The sequence below is a fragment of the Balaenoptera ricei genome, chromosome 1 (genome assembly GCF_028023285.1).
Source record: "Balaenoptera ricei isolate mBalRic1 chromosome 1, mBalRic1.hap2, whole genome shotgun sequence".
Lineage (NCBI taxonomy): Eukaryota > Metazoa > Chordata > Mammalia > Artiodactyla > Balaenopteridae > Balaenoptera > Balaenoptera ricei.
Window position 1 is genome coordinate 6,952,717 of NC_082639.1, and position 14,771 is coordinate 6,967,487.

Here is a 14,771-nt window from a genome sequence, read left to right on the forward strand (position 1 = left end):
TTTCTTTAAGTACCTGGGAGCCATGCTCTAATATTAGCCAACTTTCTGGAACTTAATACAGATAAACTCATTTGGGGGTCTCATCCATGTGGCACTTAATTCTAGAAGAATTAGGAGAATGTCATTATTAGCCTGTTACCCAATGGCGTGGGTTCTAAGAATGAAGTATTTCAGAGACCCAGGCATATGTTTGAGTTTCATATGCCTTTTACTTTGTAATGGGGACTCACGTACTCAACATTCTCCTACAATGGACTGGTGTTGATATCAAGGCAAAGTGTCTGATTTTAGCTAACACATAATTACCTTTTACAATAAAATTGCAGCTGGACAGTTGAGGAGGCATTGAGAGGGATGCAGAAGTAGAAATGAGAACTGGGCCCTTGAAGAGGTTTTCGCTGTGTGGACATTGGCTGCTGTCCCAGGTCTGAAAAGTGTCAGTCTTGGGGATAAACCTCTGTGTGTCTAGCACTCCCCATACAAAGGTCAAAGGATGACTGGCTTGTTCTAATCCCAGGGCACAGGGGAGACAGGCGGGCAGGGTATCCTGGGCTAAATGATACTGCACAAGCCAGACGCCTCTCAGATCCTCATACATGGGATGTTGCCCCAATGTGACTTTCTTTTTTCTTTTCAGTATTTTCTTTTATTGTGATAAAGCATACACAACATAAAGTTTACCACTTTAATCATTTTAAGTGCACCATTCAGTGGCATTACGTATTCACAGTGCCGGGTAACCATCACCACCATCCATTGCCACAACTTTTTTCATCTTCCCAAACAGAAACTCTGTACCCAATAAACACCAACTCCCATTTCTCCGCTCCTCCTGCCCCTGGCAACCACCATTCTACTTTCTGTCTCTATGAATGCGCCAGTTTTAGGCATCACAAATAAATGGAACCGTACAACATTTGTCCTTTTGTGTCTGGCTTCTTTCACTTAGCATAATGTTTTCAAGGTTCATCCATGTTGTAGCATGTACCAGAATTTCGTTCCTTTTCGTGGCTGAATAATATCTCATGGTGTGGATGTACCACATTTTGTTTATCTGTTCATCTGTTCACTGATACTTGGGTTGTTTCCACCTTCTGACTATTGTGACTAATGCTTCTACGAATGTTGGTGAACAAGTATCTGGGTCCCAGCTTTCAGTTCTTTTGGGTATGTAACTAGGAATGGAATTGCTGGATCATATAGTAATTCTGTGTCTAACTTTCTGAGGAACCTCTAACCTGTTTTCCCTATAGCAGCTGCACCATTTTACATTCCCACAAGCAGTGCATGAGCATTCCGATTTCTTCACGTTCTCCCCAACACTCGTTATTTTCCCTTTTTTGTTTGGTTGTTTAAGTACAGCCATCCTAGTGGGTGCGAAGTGCTGTCTCATTGTGGTTTGACTCGCGTTTCTCTAATGACTAATGACATTGAGTATCTTTTTATGTGCTTTTTGGTCATTTGCATATCTTCTTTAGAAAAATGTCTATTCAAATCCGTTGCCCATTTTTGAATTGGGTTGTTTGGTTTCTTTTGTTGCTGAATTGTGGCGGTTCTTTATATATTCTAAACACTACAAATTTACGAATATTTTCTCCTATTTTGTGGGTTACCTTTTCACTCTCTAGGGTCCTTTGATGCACAATCAAATGGGACTTTTTGCATACGTTGAAAAAAAAGTTGATCTGACAAAGATCTGCCAGCTGACAGCTATGTAATGTTAATTAACTCATCTATTTAACCCACAAGTATGTATTAAGGAGACCCTCCTTCTGGGGTTTATGTTCACAAGATATAGTAGCCACCAGACAGCTCCCCTTCAAAGCATTTATAGTCTAGTTAACAAGACACTTCCCCTAAAACAGAGAGGCTGAAAAACAACCACAGTGGACGTTGGCAACTGACATACGATCATTTCAAATGTGTGAATTCCAATCGGATGTGACAGGAAGTGCCCCCGCACCAAGAGAGGTTGGTCGGGGAAAGCCACACAACTCCGCATCACCTGCCCCAAACCGCACGATCACATTTATCACCAGCAATCAATATTGCCATCCTCACAGTACGGCATCTGTACCATATGCCATACGCTGTATGGCATCTAAACTAGCAAGAACTTGAGAACATTAACTTTAGGTGTTACAGCATTCCCAGCTCAGTTGGTCCCTAACCAGGTCAAGATTATTATATTCTGGGGAAAGAGCTCCTTTGTAGCTTTGAAACATATAAATACATCAGCAGTCCCACCTTTCATGGAGGCTACATCATCAAAATTACAGGAACATTTTTTACTGAGCGCCTATCTTATGTCATGGGTGCTCTGTTTTCTTAATCTTGATTTTAAAATAATAATAATAATAAAAGTTATTTACTGTTATATATCATTGAGTTTAACAGCAGTAGATCTTACAAAACCAAAAAGTTAAAAGGCAATCATTTATATAATCAAAGGAGTCTGTAGCTCTGAAAGCCCTCATCTTAAATGCTTATGAAGAGGTTTTCTGGCACAGATAAGATGGGTTTATAGAAGCATTAAATCTCTGGACAATATCAGCAGAGACCCTCATCACGAGTCCTGGGCCTTGGACAAGTGAAAGCCAATCAGAAATTATGGTTGCTGAAATGGTAATATAAGTACATGAGGGAAATATTGTATCTGAATGACATGTTGTTTTCCAGCAACATTTTTGTTACTTAAGGCAAGGTACACTCATATTTCAGGGCGCCTAATGGCACTGACTTGATTGCCAACTGTCCCTACTTGAAACCTGGCTCCCCTACGAGAGTGCAAGCTCCTTGAGGGTAGCTGTGTCTCCTGGGCCCTCAAAGACTTGAGTCCCTTGAGAGGGACTTCCCTGCCGGTCCAGTGGGTAAGACTCCACACTTCCACTGCAGGGGGCACAGGTTCGATTCCTGGTCAGGGAACTGAGATCCCTCATGCCGTGCAGTGTGGCCAAAATAAATAAATAAGTAATAAAGTATTAAAAAAAAAGACTTGCTTGAGAGTGGGGGGACCCAACTGCTTAAGCCAAAAGGCTAAGCAGCATCCTTGATTATTTCTCCTCCCTTATCGCCTACGTCTAAGGCATCAGCAAATCCCATCAATTTCCTCTCCGGAAGCCTCTCTCCACAGAATACAGATGTCCCTTGTATGTCAACCATGTGTTTCTGATGCTTTGACATCCGGGGCCTTGCTGACCCTGGAGGGACTGCCCCTCCCAGGGCTAGCCAGTTCCTAGAAATAGTCTGTGATTCACTCTGGCGCGTGCCTTTCATATGCAAACAAACCCATCCAGATCCCTAAGCTCCAACCTCCTTCTTTATCAGGCTCTCAGACTCAGGGCCACTATCTACCTGCCCTAATCACCCTGGACCAGATACAGACAACTAGGGGACAGCCCCTACGCCCCAGAGCCTGCTGAAAACTCTTCAAACTGGCCAGTCCTAAGCCTGCTGACCCTGCCTTGCCCATGCTTCCCTTGGAAACCACTATAAAGGCCCTTGTACACATTTTCCCTCACTCCCTCTGCCTCCTGGCTGACCCTGGTGCATCCCCACGCGGCCCTGCGTGGGCAGCAGAGCGTGCCCACTCTTCTTGGGAACTGAACTGTAACAAACTACCTTCTCAATGGCAGTCATCTCCTGATCTGTTGGCCTTGCGGTACCTGAATAGTAATAACATCTACATTTTAATACATCCTGGAGTTGTGCCCCTAGCCTGTCTGGACCCTACAATAACCCCCACCCACTCAATGTGCTTCTCCTCCGGGCCTGCAGCCCAGAAGCCCAGGGACTTTCCAAAATGAAAACTGATTGTGTCCTTCTCGTCTTTAAAATTCCCTAGGGGCTTCCACTACAAATTAGAATGAAATCCACATTCGTTTCCGTAGCCTGGGAGGCACCACGTGTCCCAGCTTCTACAACCTGTTCTTAGGTCTCCCCTTGCTCAGTGCTCCAGCCACACTGGCCTCCTTTCGGTTCTGCAAAGATGCCAAACTATTTCCTGGCTTGGGGCCTTTGTACGTGCTGTTCTCTCTGCCCGGAACACTCTTCCCCTAGCTTTTGTGTGACTGGCCCTTTTCCCTCTGGTCTCAGTCAAATATCACCCCTGGAGAGACCTTCCTTAACTGTACAGTCAGACATCCTGTTCCATTATTCTGTTTCCTTTTCTTCATCACACTTGTCACTCTGTAATTATTCTTTTACTGCTTTATGGTCCATCTCTCTACCACACACCCCGACATGGAGTAGAACATAAGCTCCTTGAGAACAGGAGCCTTGTTCATGGCTGTGTTCGCTGAGCCTAGACAGCCTGGCATGTCGTACTGGGTGAATGAATGAGGGGTACCTTACCCGTGTTTCCAGGACTGGAGAGGGGAGTGGAAGGGGCTGAGGAGTAAGGAGTTGTCCCCTGCTGTGACCCTGCAGCCACTTGGGAGCTGCGGGCTCCCCAGAGGCTCCCCAGCTCCTGGCCTCGTATCAGGCTACTGCAGTGTCAGGGCTGGGAGAGACAGACAGTGCCTGCTTCCTGGAGAAGCCAACGGGAAGCCAGCCTCTGTCTCGTGAGGTTCTGCTGACCATCACATTTCCCCTGCAAGGGTGCCTTCTCCTTCCGCAGACCCCAGGTTCATCTGTCCCCTGCTCCAGAAGCTTGGCTGTCCCCAGGCTGCGTCTCCACTTGGCCCAAAGGATATGATGCAGCTTTTGCCGGTGCAGAGATGTCTGGGGTGGCTGCCAGCACTTTTATCTTTTCATTTCATCTGCCAGCCAAGAGCTTTCCCCTGCTTTTGCCTCTTGAAGCTTAAGGCAAGAAATGTTGACCTTGAGTACAGGTGCTTCTTAATTTGTTACTCAAGGTCCCCTGTCCTGGTTCACATCCCAGCCAGCTGTTCCCCAATCTTCTCTCTTCCTTTCCCTTGACCCCCCTGTTCCCTGGCAGCCTCAAAACAAAATTTGGGATTTTTTTCCTGAGATCTGGTTCAGGCAGTAGGAGCACTGCTAGTTTGCCCCCTTTACTCAAGGGTACCAAGGCACCTTTTTAGACTGTGGCCAAGTGGCCGCTTGGAGGAAACATTTCCAGAGTCATGCACAGAGTGAAGGGGACTCCAACCCCTGAACTTGGGGGCCTCAGCTCCCCACCTTGTACCACATTCATCTGACAAACATTTTTTGAGGATGTGCTGCTTGCCAGGCATTGGTCTGCTGGGGTCTGTCTTACTGGACCGGGGAGGGACTTTGGTCATGTCAGTGTTGCATAGAAATCCAAGCATATGTGTTTGGGGCACATTATGTGACAGTTCAACAAAGCATTCTGGGACAACTGGATAGTCACATGCAAAAGAATAAAGTTGGACCTCCTACCTCTCACATCATACACAAAAATTAACCAAAAATGAATCAAAAGCCTAAACGTACGAGCTAAAACAAACTCTTAGAAGAAAATGCAAGCATAAATTTTCATGATATTGGATTAGGCAAAGCCTTCTTAGATATGATTCCAAAAGCACAAGCAACAAAAGAAAAAATAGATAAACTGGACATCAGAATAAAAAATTCTTATGCTACAAAAGACACCATCAAGAAAGTGAAAAGACAACCCACAGAATGGGAGAAAATTTTTGCAAATCTGGTAAGGGGCCTGTATCTAGAATATATAAAGAATTCTAACAACTCAATAATAAAAAGATAACTCACTTGAAAAATGGGCAAATAATCTGACTAGATATTTCTCCAGAGAAGATATACAGTCATCCAATAAGCACCTGAAAAGATGCTCAATGCCATGAACCATCAGGAAAATGCAAATCAAAAAAACACAATCAGATCCACTTCACACCCACAAGGATGGCTAGAATCAAAAAGTCAGATAATAACAAGTGTTGGCGAGGATGTGAGAAATAGGATCATCCATTGTTGGTAGGAATGCAGACTGGTGCAGCCACTGTGGAAAATAATCTGGCAGTTGCTCAAAAAGTTAAACACAGAGTTACCATATGACCTAGCAATTCCACTCCTAGGTATATATCCAAGAGAATGAAAACATTATGTCCACATAAAAACAGGTATATGTTCATGGCGGCATTATTCATCATAGCTCAAAAGTGAAAATAACCCAAATGTCCGAGAACTGATGAATGGATAAACAAAATTTGGTATATCTGTACAATCAAATGCTATTTAGCAATAAAAAGGAATGAAGCACTGATACATGCTACAACATGGATGAACCTTGAAAACATTATGTAGATACACATTATATAGATGTGTCTATCTAACATACTATATATACACAAAAGGCCACATATTATAGGATTCCATTTATATGAAATATACAGCATAGGCAAATCCACAGAGACAGAAGGTAGATTAGTGGTTCCCTAGGACTGGGAGTGTTCAGGGAAAATAGGGAGCAAGTGCTAATAGGTACATGGTTTCTTGTTGGGGTGATTAAAATGTTTTTAATTGATTGTGGTGATGGTTGCACAACTCTGTGGCTATATTAAAAAACAATGAATTGTACACTTTAAATAGATGAATTGTATATTATGTGAATTATATCTCAGTAAAGCTATTACCAAAAAAATCATGTGATAAAGATCCTGGACAATCAAGAGAGTTTGAGAGCCTGGAAATTTATAATTTGTGGTAGGCAGAATAATGACTCCCTAAAGACGTCCAGGCCCTAATGTCTGGAGTATGTCACCTTATATGGCAAAAGGGACTTTGTAGCTGTGATTAAACACACGGACTCTGAGATGGGGAGATGATCCTCGTTTGCACAAGTGTGCCCAGTCTAATCATGAGTCCTTAGAAGCAGAGGTCCTTTCCCAGATGCATCAGAGAGATGAACCTGAAAATAATGATGAGAGATACAAAGCACTTGACCTGCCATTGCTGGCTATGAAGATTGAGGAAGGAGGCCACAAGCCAGGGAATGTGCTAGCCTCTAGAAGCTGGGAATGGCCCTCAGCTGATAGCCAGCAAGGGAACAGGGATCTCAGTCCTAAAACCACAAGGATCTGAATTCTGCCAACACCCAGATGAGCAAGAAAAGGGCTCCCCTTGAGAGGAACACAGCAGCCCTGCCACCCCTTGGTTTTAGTCCGGTGAGACCCACATCAGACTTCTGACCTAAAGGGCTGTAAGATAATATATTTGCTTTGTTTGCGCCACTAAATAGTAGTCAACTGTTATGGCCACAATAGAAAACCAATATGTAGCTACTTTATGTAGACTTTATGAAGCTAATCTTAAAAAAAAAAAAAAAAGAAAGAGAGAGAGAGAGTGCTGGGCTTTCTCATGCCTGGGGATGAAAAGATGTACTGGTGGTTGAAAATCCACGACACCTGTTCTTTCCTCCCCACCCTGTACAAAGAGCAGAGTGAAGGAGTAGAACTAACTTAGTGACTGCTGCCCCAAAATAGAAACTGCTGCCCCAAAATAGAAACTGCAACATGATTTTATTTCTAACTCCACTGCCCTCTCTTGTGAGTCATTCATCTCTCCAGGTCTCACTTTCCACATCTGGGAAGCAGGCTGAAGTAACCCTGACTTCTGCCTACCCCACTGTTTAGGAAGACAAAAAAAGCTTCAAACAGAGCTCCAGGGCGCTCCTTGCAGACACAGTTCAGGTCACGGCACACCCTCCATCACCACCACAGGGCATCACTCCTTTCTTCCGGCTTCCTTCAGAGGGTTTTGGGCATACCTGGTCCCATGGGATGTGGAGTACCTTGTGATGTGGCATAACCTGTGATGTGGCATGCCTTGTGATGTGGCCTTGTAGCTGCTGTTAGCAAAGAAATGAGAAAAGCTTTAGGTATGCAAAGGTGCTAAAGCTCATCATAAAGCTCCATGGACAAGCTTTGAGATTTTTGGTTTTAGGCGGCAATGCTCTCACACCTGGATGAAACCAAATCGTTTTCATGATAGAAAGAAAGCAAAGTAATGGTCCAGATCAGACTAGAAGGTACAGAATCAGAGTCCCTGAGATAAGGACTAAGAGTGAGGGAGGAGGGTAGAGAAATGAAAACATATCAACTATGTGTGGGCATGGAAGTACTGGCAAGGAGAACAGCTGTGACACCCTAGGCTCATTTCATGTCACTCCCCAGTCCCCACCCCACTGACACCTAATTGGACACATGCATGTTCTAATAAGCTGGTTACTGCTGACTTGGCTTTGGGATGTTTTGAAAGGTGCCCTCGAGGTAACCGACGTTGGCTGTACAGGGATCTGGGAAACGTCCCCACCGCTCATATCAGTCTCTGAGCACTGCTTTCTCCCATCTGTGCCTCCTTTGGCCCCAGTTCACATGCTATGCGAGTGCACAGTGCACCCAGGGTTACGAACACGGGAAGGGCTCTTGGCCAAGTCCTGGCATCGTCCAGCATGGTTTGGCTGGCCGCTGCCCTAGACCCTCCCACCCACTTCCAGCTATGGAGGCAGCCGGGCAGGGACCTGGCTACTTGACTCTCCCCTTGGATACCACCCAGTATGGCCAAATCCTTGCTGAGGCCCAACAGCTCCGTGCAGGCCCCCAGATGGCCCCTGGCTTTGATGACAGTGGAGCCCAGCCCCCCTTGGCTCCCCAGCCTTCCTGGAACCCTCTTGCTTAATATCCTGTGTGGTAATCACGCCTGTTGGCCCTACTTAGTCCTGCTGGCCACTGCCAAGTTCCTTCTGCTAGTTCCTGACATTCCTACCTCTAATGGAACCTTCATGGAATCAAAAGCTGCTACAAGTTTTCTTTCTCTGGTCAGAATGCCCTCTGTTGGGTGGTCAAGCGCTCTGCAGCACAGGTGACCAGGCATTCTCCTGTCTCTGGGATGGGAGGAAGGTGGGTCTGAAGAAGGGAAAGAGCCAAGATGCTCAGGAGTAGGGATGAGACCATCCAGGAGGTGGTCCTGGGTGGTGTGGCTGGTCAATGTAGCAGCAGCCCTGCCTTATTTAACTCAAGGTCATGCAGGGTCTGTTGAGAAGCAGGAAGTAGCAGCAGCTTCTCTGATGGCTGCGGCCCCACAGGGGGCACTGACCACACTGTAGGGCTGGGAGGAAAGTGGGCATGAAGGTGAGAGTGAGGGTCAGGTACTGCGTGATAATGGTGAAGAGTGGGGCAGGGGGCCGTTATACCACCCACTGAGTGCTCAGAGAGGTAGCTCACCCTGTCATCTCTTTATAACCTCACCATCACCCCGCAGAGAAGGCCTTCTTCCCATCCACGATCTTGCTAATAAAGCCACACAGGTGCAAGCTACCACTTCCTGGGCACTTATCACAGGTTAGTGTCTTCAAAGTCACACGAGTGTAGGCAGAGAGTTGAAGCTGCCTGGTGGAGACACGGCCCATAGCCTGCTCTCCCACCCCTAAATCACTACTTCTGGATTTTAAAAATGGGATACACCAAGCCGCTCGTTCCATAGATGGAGAAAAGCGAGGTCAAGTGACCTGTTCCAGGTCCCACAGCTTGTGCCAGATCGTGGGCAACCCGGCTCCACGACACAACCACTTCCCTCGGCCCTCGTGTGTCCCAGAAGGCGGCCTCTACGATGCACAAGAGAACCCAGGGCGACAGAGAATGGTCCGCTCACTTCGTTCTTAAGTCCAGCCCATCCACGGGAACCAAGGAATCATGTGGGTGGGCCTCGCGGGAGGGCCCTGCCCCCGCCCCCCTACCCCGCCCCTACCCCCGCCCCCTGCCCCCGCCCCCCTACCCCCGCCCCCCTACCCCCAGCGACCGGAGCTAGGGGGCGTGGTCTTGCCTGCGCCTCGGCCGCCCGCCCCTGGTTCGGCCCCACTGCGCGCGCCCCTCGCCTGGTCCCACTGCGCGTGCGCGTCCCTGGCTCGGGGGGGGGGGCCCTTCTGCGCGCGCGCGCGCGCCGAGGTCGCAGGGGTCTGAGGTCCAGGTCTCGCGGGGGCACCGTCCTCGCGGACTGTGATGCGTCTCGGGTTGGGCCGGGAAGGGTCGGTCGGGCCGGACCTCGCCTCGCGCCCTCCCCGCTCACCGCCCCCGGCGTCGCTGGCGAAACCCGAGCGCGCGTTAGGCGCGGGGCCGCGTGACGCGCCCCTGTTAGGGTGGGCCCGACGGGCGGAAGAGGATGCGCGGGGCCCCGGCCTGGCCTGAGCTCGGCCCGCAGCACCGGGCGCCCTGCGCCGCCCTCGACGTTTCCCGGAGAAGCGGCCGGCTCTGACGGGCGAGATGAAGTAAGCTGCATCCCCCGCTTTCTCTCCGGCTCCTTTGGCCGCAGGAATTATTTACAGCCGGAGGGCGACTGCGTGCTCGCACCCAGCCGAACCCGCAGGCCCGAGAGGCCGGCCCCGCGTGGCTGTGAAATCCTTGGGCGTTTAGTTGGGAAGAGTCACCCCAGCCACCACCCACCCGCCCGAATTCCCTTCCCCGCCTTCCTCCTGCGAAATAAATTATTGTTCGCTTCCGCCTCCGTAGGTCCCCTGGCGCGGCAGTTGTGTTTGGTGGCGGGTGGGCAGGAGGCAGCCAGGCGCGGTCGAGGCTGGTCCGGAGGGGCCGGCGGCGTCCCCTTTCCCAGGCTTTTCTGCAGTTCAGTTCAGTGAGAGGAGGAACTTGCGGCTTCCCCACTCCCTCACCCCGGAATCTGCTTAATCTTTGGCATTAGCGCTCAGGTTTCGATCAGCGTTTCAAACACATCCATCCAATGAATGGTTTTGCAGAAGTAAACCTAGCTGGGTCTCTGAAAATCTGCTCACTCAAACTTGAATGTGTAGCTGGAAGTGAGAACTTCTGGAAAAATTACAAGCCGAAATTGCTTTCCCCCAACCCTCTGTCCCCGCCCCCCACCAGGCCCGTAGCTTGTGAAAGGTAGCCAGTGAGGGAAACCTGGGTAGACCGGGTGTAGTTTTTTTCCCATGTATATTTTATTTTTGTTTATTTATTTTTATAGATCTTTATTGGAGTATAATTGCTTCACAATATTGTGTTAGTTTCTGCTGTACAACAAAGTGAATCAGCCATATGTATACATATATCCCCATATCCCCTCCCTCTTGCGTCTCCCTCCCACCCTCCCTATCCCACCCCTCTAGGTCCTCGCAGAGCACAGAGCTGATCTCCCTGTGTATGCTGCTGCTTCCCACTAGCTATCTATTTTACATTTGGTAGTGTATATGTGTCAATGCCACTCTCACTTCACCCCAGCTTCCCCCCCCCCCAACCCCGTGTCCTCAAGTCCACTCTCTATGTCTATGTCTTTATTCCTGCCCTGCCACTGGGTTCATCAGTACCATTTTTTTTTTTTTTTTAGATACCATATATATGCGTTAGCATACGGTATTTGTTTTTCCCTTTCTGACTTACTTCACTCTGTATGACAGACTCTAGGTCCATCCACCTCACTACAGATAACTCAGTTTCGTTCGTTTTTATGGCTGAGTGATATTCCATTGTATATATGTGCCACATCTTCTTTATCCATTCAAATGTCGATGGACATTTAGGTTGCTTCCATGTCCTGGCTATTGTAAATAGAGCTGCCGTGAACTTTGGGGTGCATGTGTCTTTTTGAATTACGGTTTTCTCAGGGTATATGCCCAGTAGTGGGATTGCTGGGTCATATGGTAGTTCTATTTTTAGTTTTTTAAGGAACCTCCATACTGTTCTCCATAGCGGCTGTATCAATTTACATTCCCACCAACAGTGCAAGAGGGATCCCTTTTCTCCACACCCTCTCCAGCATTTATTGTTTCTAGATTTTTTGATAATGGCCATTCTGACCGGTGTGAGGAGATACCTCATTGTAGTTTTGGTTTGCATTTCTCTAATAATTAGTGATGTTGAGCAGCTTTTCATGTGCCTCTTGGCCATCTGTATGTCTTCTTTGGTGAAATGTCTATTTAGGTCTTCCACCCATTTTTTAATTGGACTGTTTGTTTTTTGATATTGAGCTCCGTGAGCTGTTTGTTTATTTTGGAGATTAATCCTTTGTCTGTTGTTTCATTTGCAAATATTTTCTCCCATTCTGAGGGTTGTCTTTTCGTCTTGTTTATGGTTTCCTTTGCTGTGCAAAAGCTTTTAGGTTTAATTAGGTCCCATTTGTTTATTTTTGTTTTTATTTTCATTACTCTAGGAGGTGGGCCAAAGAAGATCTTGCTGTGGTTTATGTCAAAGAGTGTTTTTCCTATGTTTTCCTGTAAGAGTTTTTTTTTTAAAATATATTTATTTATTTATTTATTTTTGGCTGCATTGGGTCTTCATTGCTGCGAGTGGGCTTTCTCTAGTTGTGGCGATCGGGGGCTACTCTTTGTTGCAGTGCACGGGGTTCTCATTACAGTAACTTCTCTTGTCATGGAGCACAGGCTCTAGGTGTGACGGCTTCAGTAGTTGTGGCACGCGGGCTCAGTAGTTGTGGCTCATGGGCTCTAGCACGCAGGCTCAGTAGTTGTGGCACAGGGGCTTAGTTGCTCCTCGGCATGTGGGTTCTTCCCGGACCAGGGCTCGAACCCGTGTCTCCTGCATTGACAGGCAAATTCTTAACCACTGTGCCACCAGGGAAGCCTTCCTCTAAGAGTTTTATAGTGTCTGGTCTTACATTTAGGTCTTTAATCCATTTGGAGTTTATTTTTGTGTATGGTGTTACGAAGTGTTCTAATTTCATTCTTTTACATGTAGCTGTCCGGTTTTCCCAGCACCACTTATTGAAGAGGCTGTCTTTCCTCCATTGTATGTTCTTGCCTCTTTTGTCGTAAATTAGGTGACCATATGTGCGTGGGTCTATCTCTGGGCTTTCTATCTTGTACCATTGATCTATATTTCTGTTTTTGTGTCAGTACCATACTGTCTTGATTACTGTAGCTTTGTAGTATAGTTTGAAGTCGGGGAGCCTGATTCCTCCTGCTCTGTTTTTCTTTCTCAATATTGCTTTGGCTATTTGGGGACTTTTGTGTTTCCATATGAATTGTAAAATTTTTTGTTCTAATTCTGTGAAGAATGCCATTGGTAGTTTGATAGGGATTACATTGAATCTGTAGATTGCTTTGGGTAGTATAGTCATTTTCACAATATTGATTCTTCCAATCCAAGAACATGGTATGTCATCTTTGATTTCTTTCATCAGAGCTTTATAGTTTTCTGAGTGCACATCTTTCACTTTCTTAGATAGGTTTATTCCTAAGTATTTTTTTCTTTCTGTTGTGATGGTAAATGGGATTGTTTCCTTAATTTCTCTTTCTGATTTTTCGTTGTTAGTGTATAGGAATGCCAGAGATTTCTGTGCATTAATTTTGTGTCCTGCAACCTTACCAAATTCATTGATTAGTTCTAGTAGTTTTCTGGTGGCATCTTTAGGATTTTCTATGTATAATATCATGTCATCTGCAAGCAGTGACAGTTTTACTTCTTTTCCAGTTTCTATTCCTTTTATTTCTTTTTCTTCTCTGATTGCCATGGCTAAGGCTTACAAAACTATGTTGAATAAGAGTGGCAAGAGTGGAATCCTTGTCTTGTTCCTGATCGTGTGGAAATGCTTTCAGTTTTTCACCATTGAGTATGATGTTTGCTGTGGATTTGTCATATATGGCCTTTATTATGTGGAGGTAGGTTCCCTCTATGCCCATTTTCTGGAGAGTTTTTATCATAAATGGGTGTTGAATTTCGTCAAAAGCTTTTTCTGCATACATTGAGATGATCATTGATTTGTTAATGTGTTGTATCACACTGATTGATTTGTGTATATTGAAGAATCCTTGCATCCCTGGGATAAATACCACTTGATCATGGTGTATGATCCTTTTAATATGTTGTTGGATTCTGTTTGCTAGTATTTTGTTCAGGATTTTTGCATCTATGTTCATCAGTAATATTGGTCTATAATTTTCATTGTTTGTGATATCTTCTTCTGGTTTTGGTATCAGGGAGATGGTGGCTTCATAGAATGAATTAGGGAGTGTTGCTCCCTCTGCAATTTTTTGGAAGAGTTTGAGAAGGATCAGTGTTAGCTCTTCTCTAAATGTTTGGTAGAATTCGCCTGTGAAGCCATCTGGTCCTGGACTTTTGTCTGTTGGAAGATTTTTAATTACAGTTTCAATTTCATTACTTGTGATAGGTCTGTTTATATTTTCTAATTCTTCCTGGTTCAGTCTTGGAAAATTGTCCCTTTCCAAGAATTTGTCCATTTCTTCGTGGTTGTCCATTTTATTGGCATATAGTTGTTTGTAGTAGTCTCTTATAATCCTTAGTATTTCTGCAGTGTCAGTTGTGATTTCTCCTTTTTCATTTCTACTTTTATTGATTTGCGTCCTCTCCCTTTTTTCTTTCTTTCTTTCTTTTTTTTTTTTATTCAAGACCCATTTATTCTCTAGTTCTGCCCACATGGAGACACCCTCCTTGAAAAGGGGTTGAATCCTTCCGTTCACTTTAACACCCTGTGCTGAAAACATGTCTTCTGAGGTTTCAACTATGAGATCCACATTCTTTTTTTTTTTTTTTTTTTAATTTATTTTTATGGCTGTGTTGGGTCTTCGTTTCTGTGCAAGGACTTTCTCTAGTTGTGGCAAGCGGGGGCCACTCTTCATCACAGTGCGCAGGCCTCTCACTATCGCGGCCTCTCTTGTTGTGGAGCACAGGCTCCAGACACGCAGGCTCAGTAATTGTGGCTCACGAGCCCAGCTGCTCCGTGGCATGTGGGATCTTCCCAGACCAGGGCTCGGACCCGTGTCCCCTGCATCGGCAGGTGGATTCTCAACCACTGCGCCACCAGGAAAGCCCGAGGTCCACATTCTTAAAGCACTAATTCTTAAATCT

The 14,771-nt window shown here is 46.1% G+C and overlaps 1 protein-coding gene across 3 annotated transcripts in view; it reads left to right on the plus strand.

The window, feature by feature from the left end:
* The first annotated feature begins 9,889 nt into the window (after positions 1–9,889).
* The window catches only part of H6PD (hexose-6-phosphate dehydrogenase/glucose 1-dehydrogenase), a 35,968-nt gene continuing 31,086 nt past the window's right edge, over positions 9,890–14,771 (plus strand). For 2 of the 3 annotated variants that reach the window (XM_059912223.1, XM_059912230.1), the window contains exon 1: positions 9,890–10,204. Coding sequence is in view for 1 of the 3 variants with exons in the window: in XM_059912230.1 (XP_059768213.1) it covers positions 10,200–10,204 (5 nt within the window). In the remaining 2 variants the exon portion in view is untranslated. The remainder of the gene's footprint in view (positions 10,205–14,771) is intronic. The other variant, XM_059912241.1, reaches the window with a different exon arrangement.